This window comes from Gymnodraco acuticeps, unplaced genomic scaffold (genome assembly GCF_902827175.1).
Source record: "Gymnodraco acuticeps unplaced genomic scaffold, fGymAcu1.1, whole genome shotgun sequence".
NCBI lineage: Eukaryota > Metazoa > Chordata > Actinopteri > Perciformes > Bathydraconidae > Gymnodraco > Gymnodraco acuticeps.
The window spans coordinates 263,386-287,806 of NW_022989953.1; the positions used below are offsets into that span (position 1 = coordinate 263,386).

Below are 24,421 nucleotides of genomic sequence, written 5' to 3' on the forward strand. Positions count from 1 at the left end.
GATGTTTGTGTAGCAATAATACATATGACATATTTTACATGTCTCCAGTACCGATAAAAAGACCGATAACGTCGGAGCTTAACGGTACCACGGTCTTTAATAATTCAGCCCCGGGGCCGGATTAATACCGGGGCTCGGTACCCATCCCTAGCGGTAAGATTTTACTGCATCACACATAGGGATGGGTATCGTTTTAACGGTACTACTACTTTTATCGATACCGCTTATCGATCCGGTCCTTTAACGGTACTCTTATCGGTTCTTTAGAAGAAAAAAGGTAAATTAACTAAACAAATTGTAAATAATGTGAACTTACAGAATAGTAAAAAACAAATAAAAAACAAGTATTTACTGCAAAAATACAGTGGTACAGAGCAACACAGGTGGGGCATACAGGTATGCAGCAAAAGGCCTAACGGTTCTTCTGGAGGAAGATTGAGGTTGTGGTGGAACATTACGGGACATAATGTGTTGTTGTTTAGACAAATTGCTCGTGTTACCGCCCTTACATGCTAAACTCTTATTGCACTTTTGGCAGCGAGCATTGCCCGCTCTCGGGGTGGACGCCCTCTCAGCGCTGGTCTGGCGGAAACTGACAATTGGTTTACTTTGGTTTATAATTGAATGTCAAGACATTTGTTTTATTGATTTCTGACGCACTTTCTAAATAATAAAAAGGGAGTTCATATTGATCTTACTGCATGTATTCATTAATGAAAAAGAAGCCATGTGCAGTAATATAGAAAATTGAGGATGCAAAGCATTGTTATGCATCGTGATATCGAATTGTTGACAGGATAATCTTAATCGAATCGAATCGTGAGACCAGTGAAGATGCACAGCCCTAATATACACTGCAGCTAGGACTAAGAATACATGTTTTATTCTCATCTGTATGGTGTAAACATCAGCTATCATGTATATCAGGGGTATTCAACTACAATTCAACGAGGTCCAGTTAGAGAAAATGTCCCCATGCAAAGGTCCGGAACATCAAAATGTCTAACTTGCTTTATGAATTAGTGTGATATTGAAGTAGCCTGTAGCTGTAGTTTTATCAACGTCTGCATGAAATCAACAACTGACTGCCAATCAAATAAAGAAAGTACAATTCAAAAACAACAATATGTATTGTCAATTAACATTGAACTATACAGATATACAGTCAAATACTGTGGATATGCAACAGTCTTCCCCAATGTCCTCCTCAGTGTCTCCTTCACTGTCCTCTATTTACACTTTTCGCATGGTAGATGATGAAGATGCTGCAGATGCACCTCTCTGTCCCTGTTTAAGTCGCCCATATTTGCTTTCTCCAAAACTTGTTGCCAAAACTGTGAAGTTAAGTTGAAGGATCAAATACTAAGAAATTATCACATGACTTGAAATGATATCTGATTTCAGATGTGGGAAGTAACTAAGTTATTCAAGTACTGTACTTAGGTACAATTTTGAGATGCTTGTACTTTACTTGAGTATTTCTATTTTATGCTACTTTGTACTTCTACTCCACTACAGTTCAGAGGCAAATGGTGTACTTTTACTCCACTACATGTATTTAATACCTTTAGTTACTTTACAGATCTGGGTGAATGATGTGAAATATAACCAAGTGTTAAATCAGACTTTAGTTCCACCTGGAGTAAGCTACACAAGCTCACAAGCTACCCTCAGACTTTTACTGTAACAGAGTATTGCTACACAAGAGCTTCCACCTCTGTCTGATTTCAAACTCTTCCATTAACACCCTGAGTAAGTTTGCAGCTGTGTGTTTTGCACACAGCTGCAAACTTGAGCAGCTTGACCACAGATCAAAACTGCAGCAGCTTGACCACAGATCAAAACTGCAGCAGCTTGACCACAGATCAATTAAAAGTCTCACATTAAGGAACGTTGTGATCAGCTGATTTGGTGCAGTTCTCCAGTGTGTGCGCGGGGCAAAGAGTGTGCGCGGGGCAAAGAGTGTGCACAGGGGAGTCTCCCTCCGCAGCCAGTTTGCGTAGATTTGGTACAATTCTGTTGTACATACCGACGTTAACAGCAGCCCTGTCTGTGCACACGGCGACCAACTCTGTCGTCCAGTGATCTAAGCCTGCCTCCTGTAAAGCTTCACAGCTCCGTCGGTTATGGCCTGCGTGGCTCGGCCAGCTCCAGTTCAATCAGTCCAAGAACGTCCGAAGATTTTTTGCAGGGAGCAAAACGCCTAGGAGGCTGCTTAATGTATTTTAGTTTTTTGGACATGTCTAATAGTTTACTGCATTGAGTGTTGACAAGAAACACGTGTAGACGAAATATGTGTTTTGTTTTTGATGACCTATTAGGTACGCAAAGGCGCGCAGTGATAAAAGTGACGTTACGCATTTCAGATTTTTGACGCGCATGCGGACCTGCGTACAAGTTATGTGCACCGCTAATTATAGGTCTGGGTCCGTATAGGTCAGCGTCTGGGCCCGGATCCGGACCGCGGTCCGCCTGTTAGTGAACTATGATGTATATATTATGGATGAATCTGTACTGCAGCACCGCAGAAAACAGATAAAGGTAAAACCTTTAGTAGTTCTGCATTAGCTTGACACTCATGGCTTGTCAAGCAGAAACTTAAACAAAAAAAACTCTTCCTCGCATCTTTCATTGAATCAGAGGTGAAGCGAGGACAACATTAATTGGGTGCTTCAGTCTCTGCAGAAACAATGTGTTGAGCTGCAGATGCCAAGGAGAGGCTGATGTGTCTTTAAGAGACAACGCAAACAACAAATCAATAAAAACCTTCAAAAAATAGAATCAGGGACGCCTGAAATCAGAGATCTCGGTACCTCAGGACTCTTCATTTCCAGCACTAGACATATGATATCTGTCATCAATCTGCTCCGGAGTATAATGAGATACCACAGTTTTGCAATTTAAGAACGGTGATAGTGGACCTGAAAAGATAAGCGCTATGCTTTTGTGAGATGTGTTTCGAAGTGGTATCAAACTCTTCCTATGATCTTCCAACTAGAAGTCAGCGTGGGCAGGGATTAATGGAGAACACAGTAGAATCATTACTGTCTTCCTAGAAAGTGAATATTATCCTTATTACCCTGGAAATATGAGAAGGATAGAGCAACATATCAAAGAAGTCATAAGAAAGAATAAAGGGCAACAAAGTAAGAAAGTGTTGTAGGAAGGTATTTAGAAGCCTATCAAGGACTTGTTTTCGTGTGTGTGTGCGCGCGTGCGTGTGTGTGTCTTGGGTTGGCTGTCCTGATGATGTGAGCTTTCATGCATGAGGACCTGTTCTCATTACCCACTCTCCAAGCCCTTCTGTCAGCAAGAGAGAGCTCCATGTGTGTCGGTGTGTATGTGTGTAATTTCCCGTGGCTTTGGCACAATCTGCACAGTGACCTGAAACATAGTTTAGTTTCACACTGAGTCCAACACATGGACAGAGAGACGGACATATGGGCAATTTAACCACGATATTGTTCCATGATATGGCTGAAAAATGTTTTGGATGTATAACAGGTGCTAAATGTAATGACAGTGAGCAATCAATAATCACATTGACTTCATTTTCTTTTGTTTTGTTGTGAGAGTGCAGGGAGTTTCTAATCACAGGAACTCATATTCTTTGTTTTCTAAAGTATTTCTAAAAGGTGTCTCATCATCATCTGTAATCAAACAATCCCTGGTCTGTAACTCAAGTGGTCGCACGCATCTCTGCTTGTAGGCTAACACATCAGTGTATGTCTGTTCACCAACAACTACATTTCACTGCTAACATCGCTGCTCCAGCCCAATACTGCAGATACGCACTATACAATGTCAGAAGGAAACGCAGGTCCTGGTCCAGGCTGGCCCCAGGTCTTGATTCCTGCAACTTCCTCCTGGCTGGAATACCTGCAAATGCCATCCGACCTCTACAGCTAATTCAGAGTACTGCAGCCCGACTGGTCTTCAACCTCCCCAAGTTCTCCCACACTACACCTCTCCTTCGCTGCCCAAATCCGCTTCAAGACACTGCTACTGGCCTACCGAGCTGTGAGGGGATCAGCCCCTTCAACCCAAGCACTTCACTCTGCATCAGCCTATCGGCTTGCTTCTCCATCACTGCGAGTTGGACCCGGGTACCACCGACCAAAAACACGCCCGTTTGCTATCCTGGCTCCTAAATGGTGGAATGAGGTCCGCAGGACAGCAGCAACTCTGCATATCTTCCTTCGGAGATCAAAAACCTGTCTGTTTTGAGTGTACCTTGGCAATGGTATAAAGAATAAAGTAAAACACTTAAAAAAGTGAATTTAGTATTTGTAACTAATTCACCAGCACTCATAACGGTAAGCCTGGCTTGAAGTGAATATATATCTGCACTCTATTTGTAGTTCGGAGTTTGAATCTTTACGGTTTTTGCATCCCATCGTAAGTCTCTTTGGATAAAATGAAACTTATTGTAATTCAATACATTTACATTTGACAGCATTGCATTGAAAAATAGTGTCAATCATCAGCACACTTAAATAATGTGTTGAAGACGAATGGTCTTTTTTGCTTTTTTTTATTATTTCCAAACTGATTGGAGCCATGGCAGCCATGATAAGAGCTGTTTGAATTATTTAAATGATAGGAAAGGAGCACCAATGCTGTCTTAATGATATCCTTTAGCTTAGGATACACTGGACCATCCTTCACAAAACAGAATTAAGGTAATGCTGTCCCACAATTCCTTGCGGCAGCAACATTTAAATAGATTTACAATCGTACATCTGGCTGATGCTAATATCTGCTGTGTTGCCTATAATTTCCCCCACACTGCACTCTTCAAAGGCAGCTGCAGTGCTGAACAAACAACCCTGCCACTTAAGCAACATAATGCAGAAAGAGAGAACATTCTTAGACCCCATTTACACGCAAACGCATACGAAACGAATACGATATCAAAAAAGTATTCCGTTCACACAAGACCGCACGAAAGCGCTGGAGACGCTGTAGTACATATGCCGGGCCTGTAAGTGGCGCTGTACTCCCGCCACAAAATACACCAAAAGCAGCGAAGAAAACCCCTGAGCATGGTTGCCATGGTTGCTCTTCTGTGTATGCCCCGCGGTGGATTTAGCAACATGTAGTTCATGTAGTTCTCCATGTCCACTTGTTGCTGATGGTTGTGGTAGAGGAGCTGTAGATTTTGCACTAACATCTGTAGCATGGTCGAGCTGTAGATCCATCCATCTTCTCCCGCTTATCTGTGGTCGGGTCGCGGGGGTAGCAGTTCCAGCAGAGAGCCCTAAACTTTATTTTCCCTGGCCACATCAACCAGGCCAGTGAAGAGATATAATCCCTCCACCTGGTCCTAGGTCTACCCCTTGGTCTCAGCTGGACGTGCCTGGAACACCTCCCTAGGGAGGCGCCCAGGTGGCATCCTTACTAGGTGCCCGAACCACCTGTAGATTTTGCACAAAAACTTGTTCGGGTGGCAGTATACGCCGTGAAGTTGTTTGCGGCCTGCCAGTAAACCCAAAGCAGAAGAAGACCAAGTGACGTCAGCGGCTCATTTGCGTAATCTTCCCTCAGGGAAAAGTACTCCGGTGTGAACGCGATTGGTACTTGGTGCCGGGGCACTAAGTGCCGGCACTAAGTACGGTAAAGTAGGGGTGGGCGATATGACGATATATATCGTCGAGATGATATTAGGTCTCCACGATATGCCTTTTCAGAGATATCTATCGTGATACAGAGTCACTCAGTCATAGAATGTGCACTCACTGTGAGTGCTGCGAGTGCACCAGGGTAGGATTTTCATGGTGGCCATGACGGCCATGCCGTCATTGCCCCTCGGTCTGGCCTTGAAGCCCCGAAAATAATTGTACGTCCTACGGCCACCATGGCCTGCGTGCCCCTGATACTGTTAACATCTCGAAGTTGCTTTAAAAGCGTCAGAACAGTGGTTTTTGAACTGCATTATGTTGCGTTCACAACGGACGCGATGCAAATATTCTCAGCGCTCTAACCGCTGGAGTTTCACCGCGGCTGTCAACTGTGTTTACTCCTGTCATTCAAACAGGATGCGCTGAAGAGGGGGAGGGGCTTATATCCATGTAAATACTGTGGTGGAAAACCAACTACGACAAAATTAACCTATTTTACTGTGATTTAATTGTAATAGACGTTTCAAAATGATGCCGAAGTAACTACATACTGATAACGGTTAGTCAGGATTCAGACAGTATTGCACTTCATTTATTGTCTTGGTTGATTCTGTTGGCTTATATTTTTATTTTATCAATAAGGTATTTATATTGTTTTTCCCTTTTGAAACCGATGTTCAGTGATGCTAAAGTATTTGATTGCACTTCAAGTCTAAAGTTTACATTTTAATTGTTTGGCACTGACTTTTCCTCATTGATGTTTTATGTTTTACTTAGTTATGTTTTACTCTCCTTTTCATGTTTATTGATGTTACATCACTGCTAGTGCTACGTAAAACAGAAAGTGAATTTTTACACTGAGAAACTGTGCCTTGAATATTTTATTTTATTTAGCAAGAGAGTGCACTTTACTTGGTGAAGAAACCAGTGTTAACGTTAACACTGAGGAAGCCATATCAAAATTCCTGTTGAATTGTTCATTCAGGGATTCATTGCAGAATTAAAACCAGCTTGAAATGGTATTTTGGTCTGTTACTCCTTGTTATTTTAGTTTTTGTTAGTGCTTGTACTGTTAAGTAACTTGAAAAATAACCATAATAACCGACATGAAAAAATATCGTGATAAATATCGTCTATCGTGATACTGCTTGAAAAATATCGTGATATTATCTTTTTCAATATCGCCCACCCCTACGGTAAAGTACTTGGTGTGAAAGCGGCTATGGTCAGTAGCAGTAGCTGACCATGCTACAGCAGTGAGCAGCAGAGGTGGAGCTATGGCTTCATCGTTATCAGGAAATGATCGTATAGGACAGAGGTGCCCAGTACGTCGACCGTGGTCGACCGGGGCAATGCTGGTAGATCGCGAGTCATTCATAAAAAAAAAAAATCCAGCTCCGTTAAAATAGAGTGGCGAAGTCCCTCCCCTTCCGTTGGACCTCCATGGGACCTTATTTCGAAAAAATTATGTATTGAAGGCAATGGAGAGAGAAAGATTATCTTTCAATCCCGTTTGAATTGTGCCACGCATTACACATATGATGTTTGTCAATTTAAAAGATAATTTTGCAAGTAAAAAAAATAAAAAAATGTGTAGTAACACATTTGTTTGTGTAAAACGCTCAATGAACTACATCTCTGGTCTTGCAGAACAACACACGTCACCAAGATGGCCGTCACTACTGTCTTGTCAACAAAACGATTGACTACCCTCACTATCACCACAATGAAACACGTCCAGAAGAATGTCATGCAAAGCTGCCTGCCTTCCTTCCTTTGATTTTCTCTGAACTGCCTGGTCTTTTTAATGTTTAATGTCAACCATTTGTGCAGATAGCATGAAGTAGAAAAGATCGGCGATCGCCGATGCTAGCGTTAGCATTTCTCCCCCGGGCTTAAATTGTGTATTATAGAATGACCGGGGACAGTACTCTTCAAAGGGTTCACGAAATATGACTACTACTCATACTGTTTAACATTTTGGGTTACTTAATGTTACTTTATATTAAGGCTAATAAAAATGACAAGGCTGTAATGCTAACTAACGTGCTAGCTACTAGCTAGGTAGCTAACTTGATCCAGCCACTCGTGGTCCTTTCATCAGACGGGAAGCGAAAGAACGAGCAAGACCCATTGCTGGTATGATAACAACCTGGTACTAAGCACGCAGGCATCTTGTTAAAGTTATCTTATCTTAGCCAGCGCCATATAGATAGGTTCTATCTATATGGTGCTGATCTTAGCTATCTCTTAGTGGAGGAAAACAATTGTGACATCACTTATGCGACGGGATCAAAAGATAAGTTTTCTCTCTTCATTGACTTCAATACATTATTTTTCCGAAATAAGGTCCCATGGACCGGAAGTAGATGGGTGTGACTTTGCCACTCTATTGACAAAACAGGTTTTGATCCCTCCTCCCTTGGCCTCCCTGCCACTTAATTCAGGAGTTTACTTGATTGACAGAAAAAGCGACCTATCGCTTTCCAGTCTGTTAACCCAGAATGCAAAGCGATACAAAATCAGTCAAGTGCCGGAAAACTCAAATTAAGTTAAAGAGACAAACAACAAAATGAGTGCGGGACCGAGCAAGAAGCTAAAGACATACCACTTCCACACAGAATGGGAGGAAGAATATTTCTTTGTGATGTCACATTCAAAGGTTATTTGCCTTATTTGTAAAGCAAGCGTCGCTCTGCCAAAGAAAGGTAACGTGGAGAGGCATTATCGGAGTGTTCACAAGGCATATGACAGCGACTTCCCTCCGAGTAGCGAGTTTAGAAAGAGAAAGGTCATGTATTATTGCTACACAAACATTATCTCGCAGTCTTAGTGTCGCCAACTCGTTTCTAACATGCAAAAAGACAAACAAATGCGTCTATGGTCGGTGTATTTTCGACCTTTCCAATCCAGACGAGATCTCTCTCTGCCGTCTGTGTGCGAGGGGGCGGGGCAGTTTACACATGCGGCTGCTACATGCAGAAACACACGGAGGAGATGGCGGAGAGAAGCGCTCCAAGGTGTGGTTAAATGTTACCCGTCTTGAGGTGGACAATGCTCCTTGCCAAGAGTGTTTAGCATGTAAGGGCGGTAACACGAGCAATTTGTCTAAACATTTAGCAACTTCAGACATTCAGACGGAGGAATGCACCGGGTTCGACTGTCTTTCTAGTAGCTCTGTAGCCCCATCCACGAGTAACGTTTCCACGTCAGGTGTTATGTATGCTAGCAGCAACACACGGAGTTAACTACATTATACAAACATGGGTTAATGATTAGAGGTAACTGAGTTATTTATTTTGTTAAAGTTTCAGCTATTCTGTTTACAGTTCTGTCATCACATTATTTAATACGATTTGTTAAAACATTGTTGTTTCTTTTGATGTGAAATATTTATTTTATTTAAATAAAAAGCAATGTTAGTTTTGTTCACAATTTGTTAAGTTAATTTAATAATATTCTTTCACATACGGGTTTTGGGCCGAGGGCGACACCGTACTTCCGGTATCAACCATTTCACACGAGGTGCATACAGAATATCATAGTCGATTGCCTTAATCAATATAGTCAACTCTAAAATACCACATATATGCATTGGCATGATAATATTATTGTGACAAGTGGGGTATTCACCTGGTGTTTCCAGAAGATGGACGTAGATGCCAAAATCGACGAAGGCCACTTTTGAGGGTCGTAATTCCATACATTGTACATCCAACAACCCACACAGCTCTAGTTTACGCTGGTAACGACCTAGAGCACACCCCTCAAGTCCAGAGATGTAATCCGAAGACATGCAGCGATTTCTTCGGTCGTTAATTCAGAAAAAAAGCCTAGTGCGCTCTGCCTGGCTACATAAGCTAGCTGTTTATATTAGCATCACCAGGATTTTTGCACCTCCAGAAAAATGGCGTCTTTATAAAAAAATATATGGCGCGCGTTGCATTGTGGGTAGCTGTGACGTCACTGTGTGTGAAAGAATATGTATTTTTGAATCAAGTATTCATCTTTATTGTCTTCATTGTTAGTTTCCACATGCCTAAAACAACCTCAAGCTACATCTAAAAGTTGATGGCTAAATAAGAGCGTTTGAGAAATTGTGCAAGTAATAGTCCGAATAGTCGATTAATCGTTTCATTAATCGATAGATTAATCGATTATCAAATGAGTCGTTTGTTGCAGCCCTATTGTAGTTATTCCATGTATAAATAAAACGTGTTATTCAGCAACCCTTGCAATTTGGGATTTTATTTTTGGTTGGTAGACCTCGGTGAGCTGGTCATTTCAAAAGTAGCTCACCAGCCAAAAAAGTGTGGACACCCCCTGGTATAGGATGTAAACACGGAGCCGTTTGGCCCCCCAGAGCATTCCGTTTGCAGATCTATCCACCTTGGGACCCGTTATCGTTTGCGGGGTCCGTTTCCGCATTTCCGTTACGGCCTCGTGTGAACGAACGTGCTATACGAAAGAGAAAAGTAGCGGATACCACTGTTTGTGTTCTCGTGTAAACAGCACCTTAAAAAGCTGCTTTTTAAATGATCGGTGCTTTTTAAGAATGTTCTCTCTTTCTGCATTATGTTGCTTAAGTGGCAGGGTTGTTTGTTCAGCAATGCAGCTGCCTTTAAAGAGTGCACTGTGGGGGAAATTATAGGCAACACAGCAGATATTAGCATCAGCCTGCGAGCTAAACCAGCCACCCAGATTGGCCAGATTATATGCAATTAAGTAATGACAGCCACTCTTCAGCACCATTACCCTGTGGGAACTGGTGTGAATCATACAGAACTTCAACATAGTTTTTCTATGTTGAATTTTACTTCGGGGGGGGGGGGGGGGGGGGCCAGAAGTCTGTTTTTCTACATTTAATGACAAAAGCATGTTGATATGCCAGTGCTATATGCCACTAAACAACATCATTACATCTACAATAAAAGATGTATTGACAAGGAAACATTTACAAGTGTCCTCAGTTCCCCTAAAATGTAAAGCGAGTGCTTTTGGTGTGAAGGTGACAGTCATCAGACAGTGGCATTTACATTTTATCTCATCAATGTAAGTGAATTATAAAGCAATGCAGTACAGAAGGTCAGCATCTCTGAACACCATAAACAACAAATGCTAGATAAAAAAAACAAGCAACCAAAACACTAAAAAAGGACCTTGTTATCAATTAATATAACATTCAAGTTTGTTATATGTGCTTTAGACTTAGCACACACACATTGTATTGAACACAACATGCCTGCCTCTCACCTTCCTATATTCCATTTTGCCTCACTCATATTTATCATTACACCTACTCATGTTAAACACAAAGTCACTATCTCTGTTCTGCCTAGTTGCTAGCTTACCACTGTTTGTCCCGGCACACACACACACAAACAAAACCCTGTGTGATTGGTGCTTTATCGCTATGCTGTGCATCCACTCACTTTGTGGTCTTTGTCAACATAGCTCTTAGTTGTGACAAAGTGCACGCTGTCCGACTCCTGTCCACATAGCCGGACACAGTTACTTACACTGTGTGTGCATGCGTGTGCGTGCGTGTGTGTGTTTTACAGCAAGTGCTAAGAGTGAAGGAGAAAGGGGATGGACAAGTAATGGGTGATAATGGATTTGAGAGACAGTATGAGAGGATAGGGAGATAATCAGAAAAATAAGCTATAAATAACCAAAGGTGTCAGTAATCCAGCCCCCAACTGACACACACACAGAAATTGAGGCATCTCATGCTCTGTCATTTGGCTCCACTCAGTTGCATTCACACCTTGAGGTCAAGCAGCAACATCCTGATCTGGGCAACCACCTCTATGCTCTGGGCTCTTTTTTTATTTTCAAAACACCCATAACTGGTTTGTCGATTTACCACAAATTAAAGTAAGTCATCTATTGGATGGATGGCCATGAATATGGGGACACAAATAGACAGTTTCCAGAGGATGTTTGCTGTGACTTTGCCAAGCGCCATCATGATGTGGACTTTTGCTGTTTTGAGTAACTGTTAGCACTGTCATTGTTAGCATGCTGATGGTAGCATGTAGCTAGTCTAAAGAGAGACACCATATTTTGTTTGTATGATACATATTTTAGTCCAACTGATTTATAGACCAAATACATGGAGAGAAAATGACATCTAACAAAACTGGACTTACAGTTGATAAATCCTTCGATGCATTGGATCAATAAACACATGTTTAAGGGGCCCTATTATGGCCCTATAATTTCCAGGTTCATCTTTCTAATTTGTGCCTCTACTGTGACATGTAGAGGCACATGTTGAGCATGTTAACAAAGCTCTTTATTTTTCTCACACTGCCTGTGCTGCAGCACCTCTTTTCACCCTCTGTCTGAAACCAGAGCCCAGTCTGCTCTGATTGGTTAGCCAGCCGAAACTCCCTCTGGAGGTAACTTTGGGATTTTAGCCTTTGCAGACTATTTCTATGTACTAAAACCTATATAACACACAACAGGAAAGCAATACAAGTCTGGATTACAATCGAGTGGAAAAAATGAAACCCATTCACCTCCACATTTGCTTTTATATTCAATAATAAGTAAAAAGGATAAGAAAAAAAGCTATTGTTGTAAACCTGAAAAATGGATTAGGCACATCATTTCCACTGAGACAGGTAGATTAGGAGTTTCCGCCGCTGTTCACTTTTTGAGTCTAACAATGAATCCCCTGCTGGAGAGGAGTCCTGGCTCCAGATTCGGTCATGTGCTGACGGAGCGCTCCTTGCCAAGGGACACAGTCTGCTTCACACAAGTTCAGAGGGGATGTTAGGAGCTGCACACACCCAGGCAGACAGGAGAACAGAATAATTACAGTTCAGTATTACATCTGGGAAGACCTCATTAAATCGGTCTGACATTACCTCTCTGCTCCACTGTCACATGTTATCTCTATCTGCCTCTCTCCTCTGCAAAGTTCTCTTTCATCCCTTATTCCTGTGCGCCCCCCTCTCTCACTCTCTGTACATTTCCCTAACATCAAACTTGTTCCCAGTCAGTCTCTCCCACTTCCTGCCATCTTGTCTATTTATCCTAATTATGTCTTCTTCTTTCCTCTTCTCCCCTCATTTCCTTCCCTTTTCCATTAAACACAGCGTTGCACCTTTTCTCCCTCCCCAATGTTTGATTTCTACAGGGAAACACAGGTGCGTGTGTACACAACCCACATGCACATGACACCTGCACACAGTTGCAGAGAGTACAGTGTCCTCATTACTGTTGCCTAATTTAACAGTTGGGGAACAACAGCTGCACTAAAGAGTCACACCCAAAATCTTGTGGTTCAATTATTATTTGCTGGATTTTATTTTAATTCTAAATTCATTCAAAATATTGTCTGGAAAACCAGACAGTAGGATTAGGGCCCTTTCACACCTCAGTACTAGGCTATGCTGGTAAATGTGTGTCCCCTTTGTAGATACTCCAACTATAAAAAGGAACCAATTTGTGGTAATCATAGATATAATTATGTTTGTTGTACAGTAGCCATGATGATACATGAGCATGCTCTACAGTATATATGTAACATGTTCCCACTAGATCCTTCCAATCACACTACTTTGCTTCCACTGTCAAGTGTCAGTTTGCTATGTTTTAAAGCATGTAGAATTAAGCAATGATAACAATTACTGATTCTCTTCTCAGAATTTTTTTTTTGTCTTTACTTAGAGACCTTGAACAATCTTGGCTACAACCACATTTTGTACCCCTCTGTTGCCAGTAGACTCCAATAGGAACATATAATTGTCCCTTGTGAGATGCAACAAAAACATTCCAAGTACAATTTCTATCAAAATTCCTTAGAGCATTAGAGGAAAGTATGCTTACATAAAGTCATATAAAAGGCTCATGTTCTGCATTTCAAGACGACAGTACAATTATGGGAAGTGTTTGCTCCAGGAGAAGTTGATAACATCAATTTTGTAGCCTGTAGCCTGGTCAACATGCAATGTAAGGCATTTATAAGTTGAGGATTCCTCCAGACTGTAAGAAGGAATGGGACAGGGAGGGAGGGAGACAGAGGGCCACAGGTTTAATCAGGTCGTCGCAGATACAAGGCCGAAATGTAATTATTCAGTTCTCCTGTCTTCCCCTGTGTCATATGAATGACTTACTCTGAAGGACTTAAACCAAGGAAAGCCCAGTCATCTAGTGGTAACAGACAAATGGGGCCTTCCTGCATTCAACCGCCAGATAAATGGCTCTAGTATTGCTGAGTCACTCCTAAAGTGGAGGCTAAGGCTATCAAATACAAATGCCTACTTAATTATTGACAGCTGTTGGACATATTACTAATAAATGTTAAACAGAGACTAATGAAAAGGAAGAGAATAACTTATGTTAACCTTTTCATGTAGACAATAATCAATTCAAAACTTTAATGCGCAGAATACAATGATTTATGACTTAATACTTGTTTTAAAGTATGATATTCCCAACCACCTCGACCATTGCTCAGTGCAAATAAAGAGATGTTAGCATACCACGCTAAACTTAACAATGTAGCTGCTTAACACTAGCATGTTAGCAGGTGAGGGGTTTATCTTATTTAGACAGTGGAACAAATAATAAAAATATATAATCCAAGAATCCACTCGATTTAGAAACGCTGACAAATACAAACACACGTAATGTGAAGCAATGCAATAGCCATAATGTCACTAAATATTGATTTTTGTTTAACTATAACTTCAGTTGCTTTTGTTTTTTGAATCAACCCTGAAGCTGTACTGTGTTGCGCGGTTGTATCAGACAGCATTATGTGGACCAGTGTTTATTTTAAACACTTTGTCCACATGATTTACATACTGTAGGCTGCCTGAGGGGAAGACTTCAGGGAAACCTTGCACTACAATACAATCTAATGGAACATCTCACACCCAGATCAAATGATATTCATGATATTGGATTGAAACCATTCCAGCAAGGTTAATAGTAGCCTGTGCTGTATGGAGAAGAAGGGTATATTTGTTTCTGTCCTCACTTGGTGTGATAATGACACATAACTAAAAGCAGGAATTCAAACATACTCTTCCAGCTACAAACCCAGCCACAGTCCTCATCAGCTGACTTTCTATCAGCTGAGTGTAGTCACTGTAACAAGTCTCCTTTGTCTCGCAAAGCACTGAACTGACGTAAAATCTGCCAAAGAGGTCTAACACAAAAAACACACTCCCACAACTGAATCAACTTATCCACACAAAACAGCCAAATGGTGTGAATGTGTACAGGCATGCACACCCACGCGCACAACTTCCTATAACAGAAGACCTTTGTTTTTTCATGAGAAGCCCTGATTAGCGCGCGGACCACACACACACAGTCACATTGACCTGGTCTGATACAACTCTGCAGACCATGAAAGAGAGCAGACGTAGCTTGGAGCGAAAACGGCTTTTCATATAAGCAAAAACTAATGACAGAGGAAGAGAACAAGGAAGGGTATTGATGTAGAGACAGAATAATGTGCTCATATTCAAAGCAAATGTTGAGTTACCACCAAAAACTAAACTGATAATGTGATCTGACAGAACACATACTGTATGGACATTGATAGGTAGGCTGAAGCACCTTTATTAGCAGTGCTGCTTTTAGCAAGAATATATTGGGGAACTTCTCAAAAAGCTTTCAACTGTAATTACACCTGCTTTGACTGTGTTAGTGATGCAAGTCCAAAGAAAGACGTGTATCTGTCGAAAGAAGAAACAATGAAATGCTAACCTAAAAACGGCTAATGTTTGGCATATGGGACATTGTTTGGTGTTGCAGAACAAAACGTCCAAATCTCTTATGCTTGTATTAACCACAAACCTTATTTAAAGTAAAGTAAAATGCTAATACATTTTTGAGGTGTAATGACTCATTCCTGTACCACTCTATTAAGACGGTCTGTTTCTGTGTCCAAGTGTGCTTTGAAAAATATTGTGTGGTGGACTGCTGCTCATTTACAAAACGCAAATAGGAGTCAAATGCTGAATACATACAATGTTATCAGAGACTGCTTGGTCATGACAGCACACACACGCAAACAGCTATCATGAGATGCTTCCTTGCTGTTATTTCACAACTCACTGAGGCAGCCAATCAAATCATTCGGGTGATGAACAGGCTCACGGCTACATTTAACCAATGAAGGGTGACTCTGGCTGACGGACTGTTTCAGACGACCAGTTACAGACTGTCTCTTCATGCAACACTTGAGTTGGTGTCGATATGAACACCAACTCATATCGACCTCCCCCCCCCCCGGCTGTTACCCCTCCCTCTCTTTTTCTTTCTCTCCTTGTGTCTACCAATCCCAGGACAAGGAGGCTAATAATTATCGAGGAGAACAGAGTCCAGAAGAGGAGTACCCTTTGCACCTTGTCAACCATGTCCCCGTCTCCCTTTGTCACTTCCTCTAGGTTGCCTAATAAGTGAGAACATTTTATTTCACTTGCCAATCTCATCTGAAGCTCAAAATGGCTTTGCTCCCCTCCTTTTTGTCTCCCGTAACTCAATCACACTTATCCTCCCCTCACCCTCTCCCCCCTGCTGTTTCTTTCCGCATTCCCATATCAGGATACCCTTCATTGAAAACAAAATAATGGTCCTCCCTGTTAGCTTTGCTGGGTGTTCTTGTTTCCCTCTGTTCAGAGTAGTTTAGCCTCTTTTTTATCCACCACTTCATTCTTTATCACTCCTCCCTTTCCATATTTCCACCACTTTCAACAAACTTCCTATTTTCTCTAGTGGAGTCCTTTCTAAGCACACTTGCTCTTCTCTTTCTTTCCATCTATGAACGCCCACTCTCCCTCTGCCTTTCTGCACAAAACACCAGCTTTTCTTCCTCCATCTTCCTCCCCTTCCCCCTTTTATTCTCCTCTTCTGAGGCTTAAACCTAATTATCTCCTGCTCTAGAGAAACCACACACACGGTGGGAACAGCCTGTGGGAAGCAGTGCAGCCGTGAGGGTCGGACGGCATTTGTTCTCCCTCCGGCCAGTCGCCTCCGATCATGTCAGCATGGCACAAACACACATACATTGTAGGAGAGAGCCAGATATGAAGGAACAAGATAAAGGCAGAGGGTGTGAAGCTCCATATATTATATGCTCAAATTCTAATTCCAGAGACATTGTTTAATATTTATTGAAAATATTCTACATACAGCTAATTGTAGAAAGTTGTTTTAGTCTTATTCGATGGGCTACAATGAGCAAATGATGAATGTTTGTGATTTACATAAAGAACCATCCATGTGACTTGACTCGTGCATTCTAAGAATTTATAAATTGCTGTCCTGTGTGTTGGTATAAATGAGTAAGTGTGTTATTGAACTACAAATCAAGAAGCATGTCTATTGGTGCTATTCAGCGCCGGTGAACATCAGACGGGATAAAAAACACATGTAGTTTACAGGTTGTTTTATATGGGTTGTAAATTGTTAACTATGTCAGGAAGACTAACAGTGCTCATATTCTCAAACGGGCTTCTTTGTGTAATTTCAAGCATATTTACTTCCCTCCTTATTGTGAATCATTTAAATTAGGACTCTATTACTTGATTGGAAATTAAAGGAAACCACAGAAAATGATAGATATAGTTCGAGATATCCTAACTTTTAATACCGTATAGTTTTGAATCCTGAAGCCTACATCTCCCATAATGCAACTCGTAGCATTGTTCATTAGACTTTTACTGTTTGGAAAACGCCCATGTCTTTAACATGCAATGCCTGAGTTTGTTAGGCACATTTCCTATTATATATTTGTTACCACCAAGCCAAGGTCGAGATCATCATTTGGGTTATTTTTAACTTGAGAGTACTCCCAACAGAGCCATTATGCAGCTGTTTTTGCAGTATCAACCACAACTAAACCTGGAGCTATTCCTTTAAAAAATAACCCAATAATTGAAAAAACAACAAGGCCTTACGAATATCCAGCTCAGTGGCTGGTTCTTAGGACTTTGTCAGAGCCTAGCACACGCATCTCACACATCAATGAAAAGAACAAAAGGGAGGGGGCCTCACTAGGATCTCTAATCCTTCCCCCACTTTTTATAATGGCTGTGCCAAAGGGTGGCTTCCTTGGTTCAGTTCAATTAAGTGTTGCAGGAATGAGTCCTAAACCCAGAAACTAGTCAGCATTTCAATTTTTTTAATTCGTCTATTAGTCGAACCTCAATGCTCCGTCCGTGCGGTGCGCTGTGACTCATGGCTTTCTACATGTAACACTTCATTAAATATTTAAAAAGGTACATTATTTCAGTTTTATTTTATATTGTATGTGAAGCACAACGTACCATGCTGATATAATAACGTTATTTGTCACCCTTTAAAACTGAAACCATTTTGGGAGATCAAAATAAATAATATTAATAATCATAATTTATCATATACGTGTAACGATTCGTCTACCAATTGCCTAAATTGACGACGATTGGTCGACTAGAAACATCTTTAGTTGAGGGCAGCCCTAGTGTAATGTACTCATACTTTCCTATAATAGTTTCCTTACAGACTCACACACATACAGTGAGCGCTGCTGGAGAGGTCAGTGTGCCAGCTGGGCAGCGAGTGAACCTTTGCACACATTTAAACACACAGGTCCCATAAACAGATGGCCTCGCACACACACCAAACACACCTCCATGCAGGAGATAAAGGTATGTTGTTAACACATGACCAAAGGTCTCTTGGCTAGCTACACTCCTTTATAGGCCATCATGTATATATAGACAACATACACAACCCAGTCTTTCACATGTTTCTCTTGCTAAACATCCTTTAAATTTGCATTTTCGACAGTATTGTAAACAGCGCTTCATATTACCACTGACTGATCACATGCAGTGTTGTAACAAACACACACACACACACACACACTGCAGCTCAACATACACACCATGAAAACCAAATCTAATCAACTCATCTCTGTCTCTCTTACTCTGTCTGAGGAAGGCAAACACACCCACACACACGGTCACTTGAGCACGCTCCAGATGTTCAAAGCGCTGTGAAAGAAATTGCAGTTAAGGGCTTTCCACTGCTCGGATGCGGTTCCGGAAATAGCAGAGCGTCTCTGAACAGGAACGTAAAGGCTTCCCTACAGGGCGATGTCCACCACTTGAAACACAGCTTCCCACTCTATAATATCAGATTCCCTTTGAATAGAAGGACTAACACTAGAACATATTGTGAAAAATACACGTAAAGGCTCAAATGGCACCACTACAGCAATTATTCCAGTTTACAAAGACAGAAAGGTTCTCCTGCAGTAGTTGAACATCTGTGCCAGGTCTATGCCATCATCACAGGGGGAGGGGGCGTTGTACACCATTATTTATTTTTTAAGGCACATTGCATCACAGTGATTACTACACTGAAATCGGTTGGCCCTTAAGAATCATGCACAGCGTATTCAATCAAATTATACTTTTTAAACAGTTAACAGAGAATGTTGTCTACCAGATGCAGTCTCAACAAATCATGCATAAGCAAGAATAGCTTCTAGGGTGTTCTCAAACAGAAACACAGAGGTGGAATAATTGAAACAAGTAAGCGTGGTGTGAACAAGCTGAAAGGAAATTGGCTCTCTTTCTGTCAGGAAATACTGTCAAATGAATATATACACCCATCTTTTGTATGCATAATAGCTGGAATAATAGTATAATATTGGTGAGCCTTAGTGAACTCACAAAGCCACATATTAATATTATTTAGTGTGTGATTTCCTACAGTGAAATGAAATCAAGAGTGAAGTTGCTCCCAAGGTAATGACCTATCATATACAGTATATGCTTAATGAACCCACTGGGGGCATTGGTCAGTGTGCAGAATGTGCTGTGCTGCTGGAATGACCATTAACAGCTGAGAATCAGGCTCATCTGGATCCAATGAATCGTGTCCTCATGTGATATGTCACATAAGACCACAACCAAAGCCTATTATCGGCTAAAACACACTCAGCTGTCTGTAAAATGAAGCAGCAGAGGAGATTCAAGAGAAACCATATGTCACCACTGCCCGGATTACAGATAAAATGACGGAGAGGGGTTAAAGTACAGTACGGTTCTGTAAATCCTGTAAATATATTATAGGATTATTGCAATGATATAGTAAATACAAAAACACTATTAAAGTCGCAATGAATTGTACACTAAGCACCACAAATAAGTCCCTATAGAAGTATGAGAGGACACTGTAATGATACCGCAGGAGGAAAAAAAGACAACTTTAATTACTGCTAAGTGCCACAGGTACACATTATGTCTCTACAGGGGTAAGGCAGGAGCACTGAGGTTGGATTTGATAAGAGCCCTATGGGATAGCTATATTAGTAACAAGACATTAGACACAGACACCAACAGGCCACATGGTATTGTGGTACTAGTTCTGTGACGGTACAGGATGTTCTATCATCCTTTCCTTTTTGTCAAACTGTTCCTAACACCGTTCAACTGAAGTCGCGTATATCTATGGCTAAACTTCATACACATATATATATACACATACACATATATATATATATATATATATACACAGAGAGAGAGAAAAAGAGAGAGAGAGAAAAAGAAAGAGAGATCAAACAGATAGAAAGAAGAACAGAGATAAAGAGAGAGAGGGGACAGAGACAAAGAGAGAGAGAAGAACACAGAGAGAGAAAAAGAGAAAAGAGAGAGAGAGAGACACAGAGACAGAGAGAGACACACAGACAGAGAGACACACACAGAGAGAGAGAGAGACACACACACACACACACAGACAGACAGAGACAGAGAGAGAGAGAGAGAGAGAGAGAGAGACACAGACAGAGAGAGAGACACACAAAGAGAGATAGAGACACACACACAGAGAGAGACACACACAACAGAGAACACACAGAGACACACACACAGAGAGAGACACACACACAGAGAGACACACAACAAGAGAGAGGAGAGAGACACAACAGAGAGACACACACAGAGAGAGAGAGAGAGACACACACAGAGAGAGACACACAGAGAGAGAGACAGACACACACACACACACAGACAGAGAGAGAGAGAGAGAGACAGACACACACACAGAGAGAGACACACAACACACACAACACAGATGAAGAGATAGTAGATACACACAACAATAATATATCACACATACATACATATACACACATACATATATATACACACATATATATATATACACACACATATATATACATACTGTACATACATACATACATACATATATATATAATGTATGACAGAATCACCCAAATATGTCAATTAGCTGAGTGAAAGAAAAAGAAAAAAACTACTTGATGGCAGGACCCACTCCCTCTGAGCAGTCAGGCAGACCATAACCCCAAAACCGAGGTACATTGAATCAATAATTATGTTTACCATTAAACCTTTTTAAAAAGTATTGTTTTTCACGACCAATAATCAAAAAACCAAAAACATCCAGTTGGCAATAATTGTACACACAAGAACACAGTAAGTCATCACATTATAGAAGCTGGACCCATAAGCCTTTGGTACAATTGCTAAAAAGAAAATACTAAAACGATACAGCCTAATAGATTCTCTAAAGAGATGTCAAATATTTTCCTCCCGAAACAACAAATCAATAAAAGGATTGTATAACATACTGTACAGTAACACTGTCGTGGCAGAGTAGGATTTGGTCACCCAGATTTAGTCAGTAATGATCACTCATTCGGGAATATTATTGTAAGTAAGGAATAAACCTATATTATATATACATTTTAGCAGCATTAAAGTGAACATGTGAGGTTGCCTCCGCACCTGAGTCCGAAGGAGCAGATGTGGAGGAGAAAATCAAAGTAAATCAGAGGCAGTGTGATCCTGCCCTTGAGCATTCATATCCTGACACTATGTGATATTGATTAAAGATTTCCCCTGTCCAAAACCCCGTCACCAATACTGAAACAAAGTGTGTGAGCATAACAAAGGAGAGTTTAAATGGATTATTGTCATGACACCATCAATTTGCTACCAGAGTACTATATATTTCCAACATGACCTGGTGAAATGGCCACACGTCAATTTCTGAACCATCTAACTGAAGCAAAGTTGGTTAGTTGACTTATCCTTGCAGCTTTAATAGACACATATTCTAATAAGAACAGACAACCATAGCAGTAGATATTCACTACACATACTTGTTTCCCTTCACCCAATTTGGTACATGACTCCGCCCACATAGAGCAACATCAGATGTTTGACAAGGTCAGCCCGGGTTAATGTTTGGGCTGCTATAGGGTCAACACTCGTGCTTTTTCAAGAAAAACACATGACACAGAATGGGTGCTGTGTGTGTGTGTGTGTGTGTGTGTGTGTGTGTGTGTGTGTGTGTGTGTGTGTGTGTGTGTGTGTGTGTGTGTGTGTCAGAAACAGAAAGAAAGAGTGAGAGAGGGACACATATCCACTCCATAGGGTTATTAGACAGTGCTTTTTAGAGACTTACTTCATCTGTTTGACGATGGTGCTTTTCCCTGACTCTCCAGCCCCTGATGGATAAGAGACAAGAAGACAATGTAAACAGGGAGTGTGTGTGTGTGTGTTGTGTGTGTGTGTGTGTGTGTGTGTGTGTGTGTGTGTGTGTGTGTGTGTGTGTGTGTGTGTGTGTGTGTGTGTGTGTGTGTGTGTGTGTGTGTGTGTGTGATGTGTGTGTGAGAGAGAAACTGGGAGAATCAGCCTCCTAAAAACCTAAATGAATATGAAGAGCAGCAGCAGGGTGGAGATTTAAAGATGGAGAATTGGCTGCACCCTTTCTTCCTCAATGTGCTTTCCTTTTATTATTCCTTTCTATCCACCATCTTTCTAGTAAGTCAATCAAATAAATAATTCTACTTAAAGGCTAGTTTCCCACAGAGAATCAATCTCCCACCCCAAACCAATGATACAACACTGCCTGTGCTTGGGCCTCCACTGCTGCATAATGCCATTTTAAAGGCCCCCAATCGGTAGGTATCATAGATTGTCCACCTTGTACCCACTGATTCTTCAGAATTACAGTTAATCCACCTCTTTAATAAGAAAAACCTACCATAGCAGGTTGCTTCAACGTGATGTATTGAGCAGACAGGGTGTGTTTAGTATGGAGAAGGAAGCTAATCAATGCCCATGTATGGGATGTTGGCGTTGTTTTAATATCTTATGAGGGATGTCATGTCTTTATGTATGTCCAGAGCAATCTTCAGTAATGATGGTCATCTTTTACCAGATGTTCACACCCCCCCCCCCCCCCCCCCAACAACACACCTTTCATCACCCCCGAAGAGTTTCATTTCTGCCGTGGCTCTACTGGCCCTACTGTGAGCAATTCAACTCTTACCGAGCAGCAGCAGTTTGACATCTTTGGCCATGGTGACTCCGTCCTCCTTCAGGTTTTTCTCGATGGCTTTGCTCCGATCCAGAGCCGCCCTTTCCTCTGCGCTCAGAGTACATCCCATGGTTAGAGAACACAGCTTGAAAGCGTAACCGAAACCTTGATCCAGAGAAAATTAAAGCAATGAAAGATTGAACGAAGCGTGTGCGCGGAAACAACGCTGTTTGCAAATCCGTTTTTTATTTTCTTGGTTGATTTCCTCCTTTTCTGCGCGGTGTCTTCGATCCCTCTTCCTCTCGCTCTCTGGGCAGCTCCCTCTCGATCGCTCTCAAGCTAGGGGTACGGCTCCGTTAAAGCATTTAAATCACTTTGATCCACGGCGCGAACACAACTCGTTGTAGCCACCGCAGTTTCTCAAACGGGGTCTCGGTGGTGGGCTGTCCGTCCGCTCGTCCTCCGTATCTCTTCGGTGTAAGTGTCGGTAAATCACGGTAACGGTTTTCTCCGCTCGTCGACAGTAGGCTCTGTGTTACTCGGCTGCGGCTCGCATCGTTTGATTCCAGCACTGCTTCTCACGGCGGCGCACAGCGTACTTTCCTCCGTGTAGCTCCTCCGAGGCTGGCGGCGGGGACTCGCTCTGTAACTCTACTGCCTCCCGGTAGCTCCGGTAGGGGCTCGGTCGTCCGTTAGTTCATTCGTTCAATTGCAGGTTGCTGACGTCAGAACCGTGAAAAGAGAGAAGTGGGGAAAGAGGGAGCATCAACTCGAAGTGGCGCGGCCTGGTGGTTCAAAGTAGGCTTCCTTTAGAAGCTTTTTGTCCCAAAATGTGTTATATCAAACAGGTAGAAAGATATTAAACGCCGGTTAAATTTGGTTTAAACATATAATTTAATTCTCAAATCACGTCATGAGATTACACAAAGTAAATGTGTAGGGTCCGTGTACTTTTTGTCAGTTTGATTTTTCGTTTTAAACAAAAGCCAAAAAACGGAAATACCAGCCTTTTTCCGTTTTTTATTTAAAACGAAAAAACGGGAAACTAAAGCCGTTTTTCCGTTGTTGTTGTCTGAATAAAAAGACCGATAACGAGAAAACCTAATTAAAAAAAGGTAAGTGTACGTTTTGTTAGTTTGATGTTTCGTTTGAACCATAGACTGTATATATAAATGGATGTAGTGTCCGTGACGTCACCCATAGGATTCTGCAGAGTTGCCGTGAAGCCCTTAGTAGGCGGAGTCGCCCACTAACGGCTTGACAGCAACGTCAGAGTCTAATCCCGCCTGCTCCAAATAAGGGCAAAGAGGCGGAGCCGAGGCGGGACCTGCTGCCTCCGAACTGGAAGTAAACAGAGCTAGCTTAGGCTAAGAAGCTAAGCTAACATGAAATACATGCATACCAAGTTACTGCTAACAGTGTAGTTCCCCTATATAAACGTTACATTCATAATCAAATGAGACAATCTGCAA

The 24,421-nt window shown here is 41.6% G+C and overlaps 1 protein-coding gene across 2 annotated transcripts in view; it reads right to left on the reverse strand.

The window, feature by feature from the left end:
• Positions 1-23,721, reverse strand: part of LOC117542811 (guanine nucleotide-binding protein G(o) subunit alpha) — a 130,859-nt gene extending 107,138 nt beyond the window's left edge. Inside the window, exons 1-2 of one of the 2 annotated variants that reach the window (XM_034210659.1) lie at positions 22,962-23,708; positions 22,092-22,134 (exon numbers count right to left, since the gene is read on the reverse strand). In XM_034210659.1, coding sequence (XP_034066550.1) covers positions 22,092-22,134; positions 22,962-23,079 — 161 coding nt within the window. In that variant the 5' untranslated portion in view covers positions 23,080-23,708. Of the gene's footprint in view, positions 1-22,091; positions 22,135-22,961 lie in introns of both variants that reach the window. The other variant, XM_034210660.1, reaches the window with a different exon arrangement.
• Between the last annotated feature and the right edge of the window lie 700 nt (positions 23,722-24,421).